Genomic DNA, 21,020 nt, shown 5'->3' on the forward strand with positions numbered 1-21,020 from the left:
CTTTCCACAACAAGCCGATTAAATGAAATCAAGAGTGCAGGTTACTAATCCACAATGATAAAAGGAATTTAGAAAAATGAAGAGCACCTCCCTATCATCTTTGTACATAAATAATAAACAACAACAATGTATCTTTTTGTATATTAACCTTTCTGCCTCTGTGATGTATAAACAAAAAAAATGTTAAATATCCGCCAAGAGCAGCATTGTCTGAATTGCAAATCATTTGCCGGCCTGCAGGCATAAGAAAGGTGACCATTTTTTGGCGGGCTGTTTTTGGGGGCACAGGGGGCGGGGCTGTACATTTATTGACGTGGAATCGCACACAGTGAAGGAAGAAGATAATAATTCTTAAGAAGACACACACAGACCTTTTGATTTGCAAAACCTGGATTTTTATGAATTTATATAAACTGGACATTAGATTGTGATTTAGGCACTGCTACTATAAGAGGACATTTGATATATGTTTGTTTATAAGTTTATGCACAAAATGTTGTGTATTTTTTTTTTGTGATATGTACATGCGCAAGGATGGTGGGAACCCTTCATAATGTGCGCAGCAGGTATATAGAGCCAGGAACTCAGCACAGGGATGGTGGGAACCTCTCATAATGGCCACAAAGGGTCTACAGACATGAGAACTCAGCACAAGGATGGTGGTAACCCCTCATAATCGACACAACAGGTGTGCAAACCTGGGAACTAAGCAAATGGATGGTGGAAACCCCTCATAATGGGTATAGCAGGTCTACAGACCTGGGAACTCAAATCAGAAATGGTGGGAACCCCTCATCATGGGCACATCAGGTCTACAGACCTGACAACTCAGAGCAGGGATGGTGGGAACCCTTCCTAATGGCCACAGCAGGTGTACAGACCTGATAACTCAGCATAGGGATGGTGGAAACCCCTCATAATGGTCACAAAAGGTCTACAGACCTGCAAACTAAGTACAGAGATAGTGGGAACCCCTTAAAATGGGCACAGCAGGTCTACATACCTGGGAACTAAGTACAGAGATGGTGGGAACCCCTCATAATGGGCACAGGAGGTCTACATACCTGGGAACTCAGCACATGGATGGTGGAAACTTCTCATAATGGGTGCACCAGGTCTACACACCTGAGAACTCAGAGCAGGGATGGTGGGAACCCCTCATAATGGGCACAGCAGATCTACAGACCTAAGAACTCAGCATAGCAAAGGTGGAAACCCCTCATAAGGACCACAAAAGGTCTACAGGCCTAGGAACTAAGTACATGGATGGTGGGGACACTGCAGGTCTACACCATCTAGGGGATGGTGGGAACCCTTCCTAATGGGCACAGCAGGTCTACAGACCTGATAACTCAGCATAGGGATGGTGGAAACCCCTCATAATGGTCACAAAAGGTCTACAGACCTGGGAACTAAGTACAGAGATGGTGTGAACCCCTTAAAATGGGCACAGCAGGTCTACATACCTGGGAACTAAGTACAGAGATGGTGTGAACCCCTCATAATGGGCACAGCAGGTCTACATACCTGGGAACTCAGCACAGGGATGGTGGGAACTTCTCATAATGGGTGCACCAGGTCTACACACCTGAGAACTCAGCATAGCAAAGCTGGAAACCCCTCATAAGGACCACAAAAGGTCTACAGGCCTAGGAACTAAGTACATGGATGGTGGGGACTCCTCATAATGGGCACTGCAGGTCTACAGACCTGAGAAATCTGCTCAGGGATGGTTGGAACCTCTCACAATCAACATTCTAGGTATACAGACCTGCAAACCCAGCAAAGGGATGGTACGAAAGCCTCATAATGTTCACAGCAGAAATGTGTGAATCCTGGCTGAAAGTTGGTGAAAACTTTCTATATAGACCCTGTGTGTACAGATGGTGTGCACAGTACACACATATAATGTCATACTTGTGACGGGATTTGTCTTCTGATATCGTTCGGTTCTTCTCCCTGCAGGAATATGACGAGGAGCAAGAGGAGTACAGAGGGAAGGGCAGTTTCCCAGCGATGATCACCCCTGCCTACCTCAATGCCAAAAAGGCCAACGAGATGATCAGCGATGTATGTATTCTTTACATTATAAATGTGACATTTCACTGAGATTCTAATGGTGGCCATACATACTTTGATCGTATTATCCAATTGAAGTCCAATTCGATCAAAATGAACAAATCTGCAAACAATGAAAAAGCCATAGCCTTCTTCGGATCGATTTCAACTCTAGTTGATTATTGATCGTTTTCCATTGATTGGCAGTATTGAGATGCTTTATTTCTACAATCCTATTATTTTAGATTTCATAGTGGAAACAGTCATTTACAATCATGTCTTAACTATCAATCAAAACCCATTTCCCTGTATGTGTTATATCAATCGGATGGATCGAAGTCACCTTAACGTAGGCCATAGAGTATGCATTTTCATTTCCTTCAACCACAAATCGAAGGAAAGGAAATCGCTCGATTCTCCCATCAACACAGTCAGTGGCTGGGATCAGAATACAATGATTACTGCTGCTGACTATAGACACATGCAGTGATTGCACGAAAAACAAAGATAGACTGATTGTACTGAAGTTGATTGATAGATCGACTTCAGTACAGCCAGCCTGCCCATTGATGGATCGAAATTCAACTGATTCCTGCTGAACCAACCAAATTTTGATCCGTTCATGGCCAGCTTAAGGCCACCATAAGGTTAGACATACAGCATGGATGGAGGAATCTTCCCTACTGGTTAATTTTCCACCCGGCTCCTTTCACTTGAAGTTTGCCGAGTTGGGTGGCACCAACAGGGCCACAATTGGCTCCAATTCTGGCAATTCCAATCAGGCAAAATTCAAGTCAAGTATAGAAGACGTTAGTGTGAGATCATTTCCCTCTTATGACTCTTCTTGGTGCCGGTTTTAGATGCTGAAAAATGAGTGGAAATAGTTACTGACTGTAAGGGGAGAAACCCAATGTTGAGTGTGACTCAACCAGGGGTGGGCTGACAACTCATGGGGCCCCCTGGCAATAGGGGATCATGGGGCCCCTGTGTCCTTGCCCAAACTCAAAAAAGCCTATGAAAAAGATACCAGGGGCATCTCATGGGGCCCCCTACTGACCCTGGGCCCTCGGGCAGTACCTGAGTTTCCAAATGGTCAGTCTGCCCCTGGACTCAACATCGGTATCCACAGCCCACTGACTTCCATTGCTTTTCCTGGTTTATGCTGCCACAAAAGTTTTGGAAAGCTGGAAATTATTTGCAATGTAGTCAACCACCAGTACATTTGGCTGAAATATTACCACTTCGGCAAAATTAATTTGAATAAAGGGAAAAGGATACATGAAGGTGGTGCTAAGGGTACATTGGAATTTAAAAGGGTTCTCAGGGTTAAGGCCTCTTTTAGTTTACCTGGACATGTTCTTGGACCAAAAAAATGCTAACCATAGTGCTACCATCAATGCTGGCCTGGAGATCATACCATTTACTGAAAAAAGTGATAAAGGGTTAGAGATAGAGCTAGGATTAGTGGAAAAGTGTGGGATAGGGTTAGCATTAGGGGTAGAGTTAGGTGTAGTCTTAGCTTGAAGGAGTTCTAAACACTAAAGGTGTTTATTCTCTGCATTAAGGTAAAAATCCTTGCACTTAATTTTACCCCCCCCCCCCCAACAGTTACCTGAGACTTTTATCAATCCAGCACTGCGTCTGACTGAAGCTCTCTTGTCCCCTCTTCCTGGTCTCACTGGGTTTGCTGATAGCAGTGGGAGCCATTGGCTTCTGCTGCTGTCAATCAAATCCTGTGAGGCGGTAGCGTGGGGCAAGGCTGAGGCTGTGTCCATGGATGCACACAGCCTGGCTCAGGAGCACATGTGCATGCCCCCCATAAGAAGCGGCTTGCTTTGGGGGCACACACAGAAGGACAGTGCCAGCCTGGGGACCCCAGAGGGGGTAACCGGCCACTCTGTGTAATAATATCCTTGAAGAAGATCTGTTATAGGTTTTAAGGGGAACCAACACAATGAAAACAAAGAAAGCATTAGAGGGCCCAAGTCCATAATAGACCCTTATGCAAACATGTGGCCTGGAAGGCTAGGAAAAGGGAGGGGCACACTGAACATGCTTAGGGTTAGTACTATGGTAGGAAGTAGGCTCAGTGCTAGTTTTAGTAATAAAGGTAGGGTAAGAGGTAGGCTCAGTGCTAGTTTTAGTAATAAAGGTAGGGTAAGAGGTAGGCTCAGTGCTAGTTTTAGTAATAAAGGTAGGGTAAGGGGTAGGCTCAGTGCTAGTTTTAATAATATATCTAGGGTAAGCGGTAGGCTCAGTGCTAGTTTTAGTGATAGAGGTAGGGTAAGAGGGAGGCTCAGTGCTAGTTTTAGTGATAGAGGTAGGGTAAGGGGTAGGCTCAGTGCTAGTTTTAGTGATAGAGATAGGGTAAGGGGTAGACTCAGTGCTAGTTTTAGTGATAGAGATAGGGTAAGAGGTAGACTCAGTGCTAGTTTTAGTGATAGAGATAGGGTAAGGGGTAGGCTCAGTGCTAGTTTTAGTGATAGAGATAGGGTAAGAGGTAGACTCAGTGCTAGTTTTAATAATAGAGATAGGGTAAGGGGTAGGCTCAGTGCTAGTTTTAGTGATAGAGGTAGAGTAGGAGGTAGATTCAGTTCTAGTTTTAGTGATAGAGGTAGGGTAAGCGGTAGGCTTAGTGCTAGTTTTAGTGATAGAGGTAGGGTAAGAGGTAGGCTCAGTGCTAGTTTTAGTGATAGAGGTAGAGTAAGAGGTAGGCTCAGTGTTAGTTTTAGTGTTAGAGGTAGGGTAAGAGGTAGGCTCAGTGTTAGTTTTAGTGTTAGAGGTAGGGTAAGAGGTAGATTCAGTGCTAGTTTTAGTGATAGAGGTAGAGTAAGAGGTAGACTCAGTGCTAGCTTTAGTGATAGAGGTAGGGCAAGAGGTAGGCTCAGTGCTAGTTTTACTGATAGAGATAGGGCAAGAGGTAGACTTGGTGCTGATTTTAGTGATAGAGGTAGAGTAAGAGGTAGATTCACTGCTAGTTTTAGTGATAGAGGTAGTGTAAGCGGTAGGCTTAGTGCTAGTTTTAGTGATAGAGGTAGAGTAAGAGGTAGACTCAGTGCTACTTTTAGTAATAGAGGTAGGGTAAGAGGTAGGCTCAGTACTAGTTTTAGTGATATAGGAAGAGTAAGAGGTAGGCTCAGTGCTAGTTTTAATGATAGAGGTAGGGTAAGAGGTAGGCTCAGTTATAGTTTTGGTGATACAGGTAGGATAAGAGGTAGGCTCAGTGCTAGTGTTAGAGGTAGTGTAAGAGGTAGGCTCAGTTCTTGTTTTAGTGATAGAGGTAGTGTAAGAGGTAGGCTCAGTTCTTGTTTTAGTGATAGAGGTAGAGTAAGAGGTAGGCTCAGTTCTAGTTTTAATGATAGAGGTAGGATAAGAGGTAGGCTCAGTTCTTGTTTTAGTGATAGAGGTAGAGTAAGAGGTAGGCTCAGTTCTAGTTTTGGTGATAGAGGTAGGATAAGAGGTAGGCTCAGTGTTCAGATGGGTGTTAGAGTTAGGGGGCTACCAATGCAGATCTCACATTAATAGCCCGTGTGACATAACCAAACCATTTCAATGCAGAGTCTGGAGACTTGGAATCCTGACCTGTTAGTGATAATCGAGGACAATTTTCAGATGCATAACTTGGCTTTTAAACTTGCCAATGGACTACATGTCCCAGCATCCTGCTGTATTGTTTCCATCTGCTCTATAACTTTCTGCTCCTCCCTCTCAGTTCTCCTTTTGCTCATACTCATGGACAGTCTGATTTCCTCCTTAGATTAAATATAAGAAGGATCTCTCCAAGATGAAAGGGGCGGCCCACTACCACACTCTGACCACTGATGACAACCTGACCCTGAAGCAAGCTCAAAATGTGAACAAACTGGTCAGCGAGGTAAGATTTATTAAAGATAAAGTGGGATACATTTGTAAAGCTCTAACATAATTCATAATGCTGTACAGAGAACTTTGAGCCAGTCAGCACCAAAGGAGCTTACATTCTATTGCCCCTCCACAGTCATGCACTATTATTGTTATAAATTTATATACAGTACAGGGGCGGACTGAAAACTCATGGGGCCCCCGGGCAATAGGGGATCATGGGGCCCCTGTGTCCTTGCCCAAACTCAAAAAAGCCTTTGAAAAAGGTACCAGGGGCATCTCATGGGGCCCCCTACTGACCCCGGGCCCTCGGGCAGAGCCCGAGTTTCCAAATGGTCAGTCCGCCCCGATACAGTAGCTCTGATATATTTTGCAGTGCTGCACAGAGAACACTGAGAAAGCCACATCATTCCCTGTACCAGAAGAGCTTACACTCTAATGTCCCCACCATATGTGACATGCTATTACCATTATTATACATTTATATAGCTCTGACATATTCTGCAGTGCTACAGAGAACACTCAGCCAGTCACATCAGCCTCTGCACCAGAGAAGCTTACACTCTAATGTCCAACACTATTATTATACATTTATATAGCTCTGACATATTCCACAGTGTTGCACAGTGAACACTTACATCCGTCTCTGTACTAGAGGAGCTTACACTTTAATGTCCCCTGAAAAGCCTGAGGGTCCAACATGGTAAGCTCCCGACTTATGTTGCCCCATGCCTGAAAATGCTTCGGCAATGGCGAGGGACGGCAGAGGAAATTAAGTCTCTTCCTAGGAAGGTCCTGGAGAGGAGGGTTGTTGAATCTGCATTTAGAGAGCCATTGGCCTTGAGAGATTGCCCAGGCCCTGTTATGTGGCAGGGTCTGCGTTTGATGAATCTGAGGAGAATTCCTTTAACGTTTTGGGATTTGGCCTGGCTCTCGTTCCATGGCAGACTCTATGTGAAGGGCAACCTGAAGCATTACTCTGCCGAGAACCTTGGTTGTCCAAGAGTGGAGTGTGGTGGGGTGGAGGAGACGATGGACCATTTCTTGCTTCAGTGCCCCTTCAATATAGAAGTGTAAAAGCAGGTGGGTGGGGCTCTGGGTATCCCTTTCCTTTCCCGCTTGAGTTACGCGGAGTGGTCTTACGGAGCCTTTCAGACTCACCGGGACTTTGATTTTGAGACATTTTTCTAGTTAGCCTAGTAGTCCGTTACTTCATGTGGAATGCACAGTGTCAGGTTTTCATTCACAGAAAAGTCCTTCCTGTCAAGGTGGTGGTGCACAACATTCTGGGTGAGGTTGGGAAGATTCGGGGTCTTGAGAAGGACGGTTGACGGCTGGGAGCCTGGACAAAGGCGTGGAGGAATGTCAGGTCCCCGTAGCTGCTGTCTGTCAGTCTCTGGGAGTGTGGCTTCTCTTTCTGTCCTTTCATGTCCCCTAGATTTTTGTAAGATCAGATTTTTAAAAAAGGTGGCATGCATGGAATAAATGTTTAATCATTTCTTAGCCTGAGGGGGTGTTTAGGTGGGGATAGGTTTGTGTTCAGTGGTGGACTGACAACTCATGGGGCCCCCGGGCAATAGGCGATCATGGGGCCCCTGAGTAATCACCCACATTCAAACCACACTCAAAAAAGCCTATGAAAGGTACCAGGGGCATCTCATGGGGCCCCCTAGTGCCCGAGAGCCCAAATGGTCAGTCCGCCCCTGGTTGGTTTTTGCATAATTTAGTAAGTTTTCGTATAATAAAATTTATTTTTCTTTGTATATAGTTCTATTTATGTTATTTTTTTTAGAAAAAAGACGTTTTCTTTTCTGTTATTTGCTGATGTAAGCTTGTTTGGTTTTGTGTATTTATATAGTTAGATATTAATTTTTATTTTATTTTTTTGTATATATGTAAATATGCTTTTATTAATAAGCTGTATGTTTGCAAGATTTTAAATAAACAAAAAAATGTATACTTTAATGTCCCCTCTACAGTCACACACTCAGGGCTATGGATAAGGGGGTTAACACCAGTACTCCTGTACGGGGCTCGGGCAAACGGGGGGCCCAAGCAGCTGGATGAATTGGATGTGGGCAGGGAGGGTGATCAGCATGGGGGGGGGAGGGCGATTACTAGAACCGATCTCATGTATGGCCCTCTCTGCAGCAGCTGAAAGCCGGATTCTTCTTCTCTCCCTCCTGATGGTTTTCAGCTTCTGCAGAGGGAGCATTATGGGGGATTGGTTTCAGTAATTGCCCCCCGCTGCACCCTCCCTGTGGACCATCCATTTCCCCCTACTGCCCAGGCCCCCCTGTGTGCCCCCATCCCCACAGTTCTGCCAGATTCCCTCCTTTTTACCAGCAGCTGCAAGCACATAATAGGATCCTTCAGGATGGAGAGTGGGGGAAGGGATTGATAAATACTGTATGTCACGTTTACCAGCCCCTTCCTTTCCTGAATAACCACAATGAGTGATCACTACCGATCACTCACTGTGTTCATTCATAACTGAAGCACAGTTTTTTTTGGGGAGGAGAGGGCTGTCAGGTTGGCTGTATGGGGCCCTGTGCTTTCTAACAGCAGCCCTGCACACACTATTATTACCATATACTTATATAGCGCTGACATATGCCGCAGTGCTGTACAGAGAACACTTAAATCATGTTTACACTTTCATGTCTCCCCACAGTCACACACTATTACCATTATACATTTATATAGCTCTGACATATTCCATAGTGCTGTACAGAGAACATTGAGTCAGTCACATTAGTCTCTGCCCCAGAGGAGCTTACACTCTAATGTTGCCACTACAGTCACAATTATTGTTGTATATTTATATATCTCTGACATATTCTGTAGTGTTGTACAAATCATATTACATCAGTCTCTGTACAAGATGGGGTTTACACTCTAATGTCCCCACCACAAGTCACACACTATAACTATTATACATTTATATAGCTCTGACATATTCTGTAGTGTTGTACAAATCACACTTACATCAGTCTCTGTACTAGAGGAGCTTACACTCTAATATCCCCACTGCAAGTCACACACAGGGGCAGACTGACCATTTGGAAACTTGGGCAGTGCCCAAGGGCCCAGGGTCAGTAGGGGGCCCCATGAGATGCCCCTGGTACCTTTTTCATAGGCTTTTTTGAGTTTGGGCAAGGACACGGGGCCCCATGATCCCCTATTGCCCAGGGGCCCCATGAGTTGTCAGTCCGTCCCTGGTCACCCACTATAACTATTATACATTTCTATAGCTCTGACATATTCTGTAGTGCTGTACAGAGAACGCTGAGCCAGTCACATCAGTCTCTGCACCAGAGGAGCCTTGTCACTTAGAATAAAATATTTTCTGTATTTTCAGGTGGGATACAAGAAGGACCTGGAGCACAGTAAAGGACATAGCATAAACTACTGTGAGACCCCCCAGTTCCAGAATGTTAACAAGCTCTCCAAGTACACCAGCGATGTAAGCACTGCATCCCCGGCTGTCCCCAATCTGCATAAACCTCACAAATCTCCTCCAGGGAACAACCCATGTTAATAGCTGATAAGCTGTGGCCCTTGAGGCTTCTATACACCTCCCGAACTGTGCACCCCTGATATAGAACATGCTGTTATAACAAACACAATTTCTTTTGCCTCTTCCCCACAAACACTTGTTTAATCCATTGTTTTCACTCCTTAATTAAGGTTAATTCCTCCCCGGTGAGTTATCTAAGGGGGAGTCACTCCATTAATTCTTGTTAATTACTGTACTGTCTCATCGCTCTTGTAAAGCAGAGGGAATTTCTCCTTCTGGAGAGGAAATTTTATTTTCGCTCCTGTTTGCAGATTTTACCTCTTCTGGGAGGATTTGGGAGTTTCCATTCTGCGCGTTCAGTTACAATGAATAATATTTCATGGGTTGTTTTAATCACAATTTATTGTTGTGTTGTACAAGTAGAACTTTTTTGAAGGGGTACTCCTCCCCAAAACCGTATTTCTGACCATTTTTTTAGATGAGATTTAAATCCCCCTGACAGTTTCTTCTACCTTTTGGATACTCTCAGCGTTGAGTTTCCTGGATTGCACACCTGCTGTTCCCATTATGACGGATTCCCACCATCCCTGCACTGAGTTCCCAGATTTTCTCAGCTGCAGTGCCTTTAATAAGGGGTTACCACCAATCTGTGCTAAATTCCTGGGTCTGTACACCTGAAGTTCCCATTATGAAGGGTCCCCATGATCTCTGTGCTAAGTTTCTGGGTCATTACACCTGCTGTGCCCCTTATGATGGGTTCCCACCATCCATGTGCTGAGTTTCTAGGTCTTCACACCGGCTGTGCCCATTAAAGAGTTCCTACTATACCTGTGAGTCCCCAGGTCTATACACTTGATGTCTATAATGGTTTTCCACCATCTGTGTCTTGGGTTTCCAGGTCTGCATACCTGCTGTGCCCATTATGAGGTGCTCCCACCATCCCTTTGCTGAGTTCCCAGATTCGAACATATGCTGTGGCCATTATGAGCTGCTCCTACCATCCCTTTGCTGAGTTCCCAGATTTGAACATCTGCTGTGCCCATTATCACTGTTGGAATTTATCTTTTTTATATAATGGAGAATGTATGGAACAAACAAAGGTGGGTGGTGAAATTCAAAACTCCTAGGTGGGAGAGTATACACGAAAGCTGGCGAGGGCATGTACAACTCCCATGTGGGCAAGAACACAAAAAGATAGATAAGACATCCTAAATCAACTGGTGGGCAAGAACCATGGCAGGGAGATCCTAGCACTGAAATCTGTATATACAGTATACTATATGTGTGTGTGAGTGTGTGTATATATATGTGTGTGTGTGAGTGTATATACATATATATATATATATATATATATATATATATATATATATATATATATATATATATACCCTTGGATGGAGGGGTTAGGGGTTGGAATCCCTGCAAGCTTATCATTGTTGTCTGTAACCCAGCTGGAGTGATTCAGCCTCACAGTTTGTCCTCATCATGATGGTCAGTGAGACAGAAAGTGAGTGAAAATCCAAAATTTTACAATGGTCACTGAAAATGGAGCGGGTGGGATTGCTTCCAATGGGTACAGCTGTTTCAGTGACAACTGTAAAGGCTGTCTAAGTGGATTTCCCTCACGTTGGAGAGATTTAATTTTGTTTTCTGTTTTGTTACTAACAGGGCACAATACATAATAAATTAATTTAATTAATTTATTATTATTATTATTATTAATAATAATAATAATAATAATAATAATCTTTCACTGAATAGTCAATTTCTTACTCCATGCAAACAACAAAAATAGCCTGTCTTGACTAGAGATACAATGTAACTTTTGTGGATTAAATTATTTGAAATATTTTTTATTGGGTTTTAGAAGTGATTCAGAAAGAAAATTAGATAAAGAATATGTCAGGGATCCTTTAATAATAATAATAATAATAATAATAATAATAATCTTTCCCTTGGTAGGCAATTTCTAACTCTATCCAAACTACAAGAATAACGTGTCTTGACTAGAGATACAATGTAACTTTTGTGGATTAAATTATTTGAAATATTTTTTATTGGATTTTAGAAATGATTCAGAAAGAAAATTAGATTAAAAAATAAGAAGGGGATCCCTTAATAATAAAACATGTATTATTATTATTATTATTAATAATAATAATAATAATAATAATAATAATAATAACCTTTCCCTTGGCAGGAAATTTCTAACTCTATCCAAAGATCAAAAATAACCTGTCTTGACTAGAGATACAATGTAACTTTTGTGGATTAAATTTGTTTTGAAACATTTTTATTAGGATTTAGATATTAATATAGAAATACATTATTACAATAAAACAGACAAAATAAGAAGGGAATCCCTGCAAGTAGAATGTAAAAGAACAATACAGAATACAAATAAAAGGGTACGGTACTTGACAACATATAATAAGAATATAAACACCTTGCTTGTGAATTGTAATAAATAATAAGAAAAGAAAATAAGAGTCTCAGAAAGTAAATTATTGGCAGTCAACAAAATCTAAGAATATACATGAGAAAAAACTAATATAAGGACCTCAGTTTTCATGTTTTCTGGCAATGTCCAGAAGCTTATTAGACTCTGAACAAAGAATTCACATAGCGTTTACAGCAATCCATGAAAGGGACACTCTCAGTGAATGAATCATTACACAAATAAATCAGTTCAAAATTAAAAAGCTCTAATAAATTACTTTTGAATTCAGATAAAGATAATTTTTAGTTCAATGTGTTAGTATTTTTTCTTACCTATAATTAAGCTGTGGTTCGCTAACATTGGTCTATAAACTGCAGATCTCATTTGAATCCTTGGAGGTTTTATATTTTATTTATATATTTTTCCCCACCTGCAGCTGAAGTATAAGGAAAAGTACCAGACTCAGATGAAGGGTCACTATGATGGCGTGGGGATGGACCAGCGCATGATACATGCCATGAAGGCTGGGAATCTTGCCAGCAACGTGAGTACCCTCAACCGCCAACCAGTAGTCAACCAGATTACTGAATTATTTGTGGAAGCAATGGCCCAATGAACACACAGGTATCTGACAATGAGCTCATATAACCATGCTGGGTAGCTATTAGGATGACTGGGCTATTATCCCCCATACAGGAGGTGGACTCCTGAAAGTGGCATTGGTTCCAGGACAGGGCTGGATGATGCTGCAAAGGTGAGCTCTACCTTGGGATAAGCATCACGTCTGGGAATATGGCAGATGCTGCTTCTGGGCTGGATGGGAATCTTTCTGCCAGGTTCTCTACACCAGTCTTGTGATCCAGGCATTCCTGGCAGACAACACAGCCAGATCCTAGACCAGCAGGATCACAGCTTGGACAGTAGAGCTGCACACTGATGATGAGTCATCACTCTGCTGACTCCAAATGATAGCATGTTCACATGTGCAATGCAGTAGAGTTCTGATTAGCTCCCATGGAGGCTCATAGATGGGCATTAAAGTGATTGTAAAGTCTGAAGTTTTTTTTTACCCAAATGCATTCTCTGCTATAAGGTAAAATGCTTTCTATTGTTAGCTCCTTCCCCCAGGCCCCCCAAACACCTACTGTAATGGAACCCACCCAGTCTGCGCTTGGGTACTTCTGTTATCATACCGCTTCCCAGTCCGAACACCGACCACAGACACTACAGCTGACCAAACAAGACTAGACGACACCAGTCTGTCTGAACATGGAACTCTTTATTTGAAACTCGAACTGGCTTTTTATACACTCAGGGGACAAATCCCCCCTCCCTGCATAAGGACACAGGGCGGGGCAATCTACACTTAGCAACAAGAGACACACAGGTATTCAAACTTCACACCAACAGACAGTCCCATCAGGAGAGAGGGCTGCTGGAGACACCCCCCCCCCACTAAGCTAATACCCATAAACACATACATCCCATAATAGTTTGCTACCAAGCAAGACACACAATAGAACAATGGGATGCAACCACATAACATCAAACAATCAACAACCCCCCCACCCCAATATTAGGACAGATAACCCTGTACCCCTAACAGGCACAGGGTGACTTACACATAAGAGGGATATGAGGAGCTGAGACAGGGGTCTCCCCACTTCTCCAAAGTGAGGTGGATTTCATGGGCCCCCCACCCAAAGTGACTCCCGTCACACTTACCTAAGCTTGATCTCGATCCAGCACTGTGCCCAATAGAGGTGGTGCTGCTCTCTATCTGCCTCCTCACTGGAGTCAGTGAGAGCTGTGGGAGCCATTGGCTCTCGCTGCTGTCAATTAAATCAGTGACGAGAGAGCAGGGGGCGGGGTCTATAGACACAAACAGCCTGGTTCAGGATTGAGCCTGCACATGTGCCACTATAGGAAGCAGCTTACTATGGTGGCACATGGAAGAGGAGATGCCAAAAGCGCCATCAGAGGACCTGAGAAGAGGAGGATCAGGGCTGCTCTGTGCCAAACCATAGCACAGAGCAAATAAGTATGACATGCTTGTTATTTAGAAAAAAAATCACTTTAAATTCCACTAGTGATTTTTCCACTGTATGCCATAGGGCATTCCAAAACATAACTGCTCTTACCCTAAGGAATCCCTTTCTATACAGAATGTAACAATAGTTTTCTAAAAACCTGATTTTCCTGTGTCCTTTTTAGTTTTCAAGAAAAATAGTTAATTTGCCATGTCATTATTTAGACTTTGGATACTGTGATGATAATAAGGACTTATGAACCCCAAGCTCAGTGAAAAAAATGGGGGAAGGGTGGTACTGGACACAGCGTCACGCTCATTTTCCCCAAAATGCACAAGTCAGTGACAAAATGGGCAGATTTAAATCTCATGTGTGTGCTAGGCAGCCAGGCATGGTGACATATTTACTGAAGCACCTTTTAAAAAAAAAAGCACAAGCAAGCTATGAAGGAATGCAGCAGTATTATACAATCATTCTAAACTAGAAGCAAAGCTATGCTGTTTTAAAACCCCAATCTTTAAACAGCTGCTAATGAAGTCATGTTGTAAATGCCATGTCTGGAGAATAGTTGAAAAAATACACATCTGTCAGACTGTGGGTAGTGATCTATACTGACAAAGATATACTATCTAGTTAAATTTTATTTAGATTCCTAATTTTTACTGTACCCTTCATAAAAAGTGGTCATGCTGATGTATAGGAAGATGCCAATCCACTAGATTGTAAGCTTCAAGGTTGCTGTATTGTCTCCCGTTATATTGTAAAGTGCTGAGCAAACTGTTGGCGCTATATAAATCCTGTATAATAATAATTATTATACAGTATTATTATTACTATACAGGATTTATATAGCGCCAACAGTTTGCGCAGAGCTTTACAATATAAGGGAGACAGTACAATTACAATACATTTCAGTACAGAATGAATGTGAGGGCCCTGCTCATGGAGCTTACAATCTAAAGGAAGGGGGAAATATATTATAATAATAATAATAATAGACATCAAACATTCCTGTGTCACAAGTTTCATAAAGCTGATGGGACACATTATATCTCCCAAGAGAAGCATACATAGGATTGATATCATATTTGGTGTCTATCAAACCTAAATTCATTCTGTTTAGTAATATGTTGTTTGTCAAGATGTGGAATCTTATCATCTGGAAGTATAAATATAATTATGATAATTGGCGTTTATGGAGTCTCTGCTGGAGCATAATAAAGCACTTCAACAACCCTTTAGCACAATCATCCAACCCTTTAAATGTTTATGCTAATTCTAAAAAAAACCAAAAAACAAAACATACCTATTATGGAAAGGATGGCTGCATTTGCAGCTTTGAGCTTGTGCCTGTTTAAGCAAAACATATCATAATGCAACAAATGACTCTCCAGTATTGGCATGTGCCACACGTATCTGTTCATTTCTATTGAAAGCTATGTGAGTGACTGTAATCTGTGTGTCCTGCAGTTGTCCTATAAGTCAGACAAGGATGACATCACTGACGGTGAATATTATTACCCAGCTACGCTCACCCCATCTTACCAGACCACCAAGAAGCTGGAGCCATTGAAGGATGTAAGTCCCAGCACATATCTGCTCTTAATGATTCTGTATAAATGACACTTTCCAAAATGATAATATTATTAGAGATTCCAGAGAAAGAAATGCAGAATTAGTCGGAATCATGTATTATTTTCAGTGGTTTATGTAATATTTTCTGACATGTTGCAGTATACAGGAACAGTATTACTTTCCACTTTTTACCATTGCAAAAGCTGTCCTTGAGCTCCAGTCCAGTGACTTTGTCTAGGCAGAGATGATGTGATCAGTCTGCTGCAGGAAGGGGAAAGCATTTCCTCAGTCTCCTCTCCCCTCAGTGATCAGACTGTACATTGTAACTTTGTAGCAAGCTGCAAGATAAGCGGGTGTTTCTTTACATTCACTTGTCAGTCAGGAATCCCTGACTAAGGGCTAGTTCACACCAGAACACTGTGCAGGAAACTGCAGTAAACACACTATTTACATAGTTGCTATCTGCAGCGGGTGTCAATATTAACCTAATTACACCCCAAATGCAGTGCGTTTGCCTGCAACGGTCACATGGTGCAGTGATATCATACGATCCAGTGGCTGTCCATTTTATAAAACAGTGCATGCACTACCTTTGGTGTGGTCTGATGCGATTTCAGCCCATTCAAATGAATCCTTAGGTTCCACAGCGAGTATAACAAGCATGCTTCACTGCATATACAGACTGATTTTACTGTTGTGGGTTTAGTAACACTTTAACTAAACTTAGACTTTAATATTAAACTTCTCTCCATTTTTATTTATTTTGTTCATTATTTTTTTAGCATCCAAATAATTGTAGTGTCTTTTTAAATATAACAAATGCTATAAAAGGTACACTTTATACCTTCAGTAACATTATTTTTTAAACTAACATTAATCAAAGTAGTTTTGTTATATATTTCATCTATGGGTTGCATAAAAAATAAAATCATGTTGGCAGGACAGTACTACTAAAAGGAAAGCTTTGTTTGTCCTAAATTGAATTATATGTATATATTGTTTGTGTATATTTTAAATGTGTGTATATATATATATATATTTATCTATCTATATATATATATATATATATATATATATATATATATATATATATATGTGTATTACTTTTATATTTATATATCACAGTGTAGCAGACTCGCATATACTGTCATGCAAATCGAATGCGGTTCAAAATGTATCCAATTCACCTATATGTGAACTGGGTCTTATACACATAGTAAAGTTTATAACAAAGTAATACATTTATTATATATATATATAATATTATAATATATATAATATAATAATATTATTAATTATAAAACATATATTATAAAAGTAATACATATATATATATATATATATATATATATATATATATATATAATAAATGTATTACTTTGTTATAAACTTTACTATGTGTATAAGACCCAGTTCACATATAGGTGAATTGGATACATTTTGAACCGCATTCGATTTGCATGACATATGCACCAAAATCGTTTTCTATGGTCACAGTATATGCGAGTCTGCTACAGTGTGATTTAAAAAAAAGGTATGATTTTTAGCCCGGATCAGGTGTGATTTTTACTGTCATACACTTTAACAATTTGCATTGGAACCACACACACTGAACAGCTAAATGAAACTGCACCGGATGCTTTTACAAATCGTACTGCAAGCTGGCCCCACACACACGTTAACCCAGGCATACCATATGTTTGTTGTTTCCAGATTGTCATATCCTAGGTTTTTGCTAAATTAACAGGCCCAGAGCGGAAATGTCAAATTGCTCTGCTCCATAAAGGGTATAGAGAGGTGAACTAGTTAATATATGGAACAGCAAACAAATAAAAAGTGGAAGACTTGTCACCAAGATGACTCTGGTAAATGTTACAATAAAAATCCAAAATATATTTCCTTTTCATGTAAAAAATAATAATAAATTGAAAGGTAATGTGTCACATTCCACTTAACTTTGCTATTAATATAAAATATAGGAGGCAGAAGAATGACACGAGATTTTTTCCCCCACAAGCCATAACGCCAGGAATGTTAATTGAATCCATTATTTTTTTAACAGAGCGAAGCTCGCTGAGACGGAGCCGCACGTCCAGGAAAATTGTTGTGTTTAATTAGATTAGAAAGTCCGCCAGACAATTTAATTCCTCTTTAGTAGTGTTCCGTGTTCAAATGACCGTTTTTCCCCGCAGGTACACTACCGTCAGAGCATCGACAAGTTGAAGTACAGCTCTGTAACGGATACACCGGAGATTGTGCAGGCCAAGGTCAATGCCCAGCAGCTGAGCGACGTAAGTGGCTGGTGTGTTGTGTTGTCTGCTGATAAGGTGTGCGGCAGATCCCCACTCTAAATCCCTCGCGTTCTGTGCGCAGGGCTGATAATGCCAAGTGCAAATTGCTGGAGGGGTTAAGGATGAAAGATGGACATGGGCCACCCACAGTAGATCTCACCGCTTACAAGTCTATAGTGATACAATTTGGGGTGATTATGTTAGACACACGTACGCACGTGCACGCGCACGCACACGCACACTCACGCACGCACAGGATGTGCTGAAAGTAATGCAAAAGTGTGCATAACTTTTTTGTTAATTTGCATAGGTTGTTCCAATTTCATGTTCATGTTGGTAGAGTAACTCTTCCTCTACAGTAACTCTTCTTCCTTTTCATTGCAGGTAAATAATGGATTCCAAGCAGAAGCAATGTGCAGTCTCTTGATGAAAGAGGGGTCCAGGCTGTCCGACATCCACAGAAAGTGACAGAATGTTTATGGAAATTAAACCATTGACAAGAGCAATGTCTTTCATTAGTGACTCTTGTCAATGGTGCCATTCCCGTAAACATTCTGTAGTCTTCAACCCTCCTTCATCAAGAACTTAAAAATGGGGCATTGCTTCTGCTTGGAATCCATTATGTACCTGCAATGAAAAAGAAGAAGAGTTACTATAGAGGAAGAGTTACTCAACCAACATGTGACATTTGAACAACCTATGTAAGTTAATAAAACAGTTATGCCCACTTTTGCATTACTTTTGGTACAGCGTGTGTGTGTATGTATATGAATACATATATATATTCATATATATATATATATATATATATATATATATATATATATATATATATATATACAAACACACTATATTGCCAAAAGTATTGGCACATGAACTTTAATAGCATCCCAGTCTTAGTCTGTAGGGTTCAATATTGAGTTGGCCCCGCCCTTTGCAGCTATAACAGCTTCAACTCTTCTGGGAAGGCCGTCCACGAGGTTTAGGAGGGTGTCTATGGGAAGGTTTGACCATTCTTCCAGAAGCACATTTGTGAGGTCAGGCACTGATGTTGGACGAGAAGGTCTGGCTCGCAGTCTCTGCTCTAATTCACCCCAAAGGTGTTCCATCAGGTTGAGGTCAGGACTCTGTGCAGGCCAGTCAAGTTCCTCCACCCCAAACTGGCTCATCCATGTCTTTATGGACCTTGCTTTGTGCACTGGTGCGCAGTCATGTTGGAACAGAAAGGGGCCATCCCCAAACTGTTCCCACAACATTGGGAACATGAAATTGTCCAAAATGTCTTGGTATGCTGATGCCTTAAGAGTTCCCTTCACTGGGACTAAGGGGCCAAGCCCAACCCCTGAAAAACAACCCCACACCATAATCCCCCTCCACCAAACTTTATACTTGGCACAATGCAGTCAGGAAACCGCCAATCCCAGACACGTCCATTGGATTGAAAGACAGAGAAGTGTGATTCATCACTCCAGAGAAGACGTCTCCACTGCTCTAGAGTCCAGTGGCGATGTGCTTTGCACCACTGCATCTGACACTTTGCATTGCACTTGGTAATGTAAGGCTTGGATGCAGCTGCTCAGCCATGGAAACCCATTCCATGAAGCTCTCTATGCACTGTTGTTGTGCTAATCTGAAGGCCACATGAAGTTTAGAGGTCTTTAGCTATTGACTCTGCAGACAGTTGGTGACTTCTTCTCACTGTGCGCTTTAGCGTGTGTTGACCCCGCTCTGTCATTTTACATGGCCTACCACTTGGTGGCTGAGTTGCTGTTGTTCCCAGTTGCTTCCACTTTGTGTTATTACCACTAACAGTTGAGCGTGGAATATTTAGTAGCCAGGAAATGTCACGGATGGACTTATTGCACAGGTGGCAACCTATCACGGGACCACGCTTGGAGTCACTGAGCTCCTGACAGCGACCCATTCTTTCACAAATGTTTGCAGAAGCAGTCTGCATGTCTAGGTGCTTGATTTTAACACACCTAAATCCAATGATTTGGAGGGGTGTGCCAATACTTTTGGCAATGTAGTGTGTGTTTATGTATGTATGTATGTGTATATATATATATACAATATATATATATATATATATATACACACACACACACATTGCTCAGCATAAATGCGTACACTCCTTTTGAAAAGTAAGATTTTAATTAATATCTCAATAAATACAAGAACAATTTCCAAAATTTCTATAAAACTAAGTTTTATAGAACATTTGTTTAGCTCATTACATGAAAGTAAGGATAATAATTTAACTTGGATTACAAAATCTTCAGTTTTACTCAAATTAGTTGATGGAAAAATGAATACACCCCACAACAAAAACTACTCCATCCAGTATTTTGTATTACCTCCATGATTTGTAAGGACAGCACCAAGTCTTCTAGGAATGGAATGAACAAGTTGGCGACATATTACAATATCTATATTTTTCACAACGACCAAGGGCATGGAGCGATGGCAGCATCTTCTCTTTCAATATAGAGCAGTACATCTGTGAATTCATGATACCATCAATGAAATGCAGCTCACTGACACCAGCAGCACTCATGAAGCCCCACAGAAGGACACTGCCACCACCATGTTTCACTGTATGCACTATGCATTTTTCTTTGTACTTATCACTTTTGCGACGCCATACAGTTTGAAGCCATCAGTTCCAAATACATTTATGTTGGTCTTATCACTCCAGAGTACAGAGTCCCAGTAGTCTTCTACTTTTTTCAGCATGGGCCCTGGAAAATTCTAGACAGGCTTTTTTGTGCATGAGCCTTAGGAGAGGCTTCCTTCGTGGATGACACCCATGCATGCCATTTCTCTGCAGTGTATGCTGTATAGTATCACGGGAAACAATCACCCCAGTTTGGCTTTCTACTGCTTTAGCTAACTGCAGTGAACTTGCATGGTGAATTTCTTCAACCCTTCTTATCAGAAAACACTCCTGTCAAGGTGTTAACTTCTGTGGATGGCTTTGGCGTCCCTGTGAGATGGTTGCAGTTCCATCTTTGTTAAATGTTTGTATCACTTTTGCTACAGCATTCTGACTGATAAGTAAAGCTTTGCCGATCTTCTTGTAGCCTTCACCTTTCTTGTGTAAAGAAATGGGAAATGGGAAGGGGTTTTCTTTGTATGTATGTGTGTATATGTATAAATATATATATATATTTATATTTAATATAAATACCTTTTTTCTTTTTTTTTGTGACCTTTGTACTTGCATAAGGGGCTTAGAGAGCTGG

At 41.4% G+C, this 21,020-nt stretch overlaps 2 protein-coding genes across 2 annotated transcripts in view; one reads left to right on the plus strand and one right to left on the minus strand.

Annotated features, from left to right (window-relative positions):
• NRAP (nebulin related anchoring protein) overlaps positions 1–21,020 on the plus strand; it is a 151,171-nt gene that overhangs the window by 47,430 nt on the left and 82,721 nt on the right. Inside the window, exons 10-15 of the mRNA XM_089653065.1 lie at positions 1,966–2,070; positions 5,816–5,932; positions 9,281–9,385; positions 12,316–12,423; positions 15,380–15,487; positions 17,677–17,775. Coding sequence (XP_089509191.1) covers positions 1,966–2,070; positions 5,816–5,932; positions 9,281–9,385; positions 12,316–12,423; positions 15,380–15,487; positions 17,677–17,775 — 642 coding nt within the window. The remainder of the gene's footprint in view (positions 1–1,965; positions 2,071–5,815; positions 5,933–9,280; positions 9,386–12,315; positions 12,424–15,379; positions 15,488–17,676; positions 17,776–21,020) is intronic.
• LOC149446089 (uncharacterized) lies at positions 4,059–5,786 on the minus strand. The gene is made up of 3 exons (XM_089653030.1): positions 5,708–5,786; positions 5,062–5,200; positions 4,059–4,899 (listed from the first exon to the last, which is right to left on the minus strand). Exons 1-3 carry the CDS (start codon positions 5,784–5,786, stop codon positions 4,059–4,061), a joined length of 1,059 nt encoding a protein of 352 aa, XP_089509156.1.

Source organism: Staurois parvus, unplaced genomic scaffold (assembly GCF_062004578.1).
Source record: "Staurois parvus isolate SC_StPar_1 unplaced genomic scaffold, SC_StPar_1.0 ptg000697l, whole genome shotgun sequence".
NCBI lineage: Eukaryota > Metazoa > Chordata > Amphibia > Anura > Ranidae > Staurois > Staurois parvus.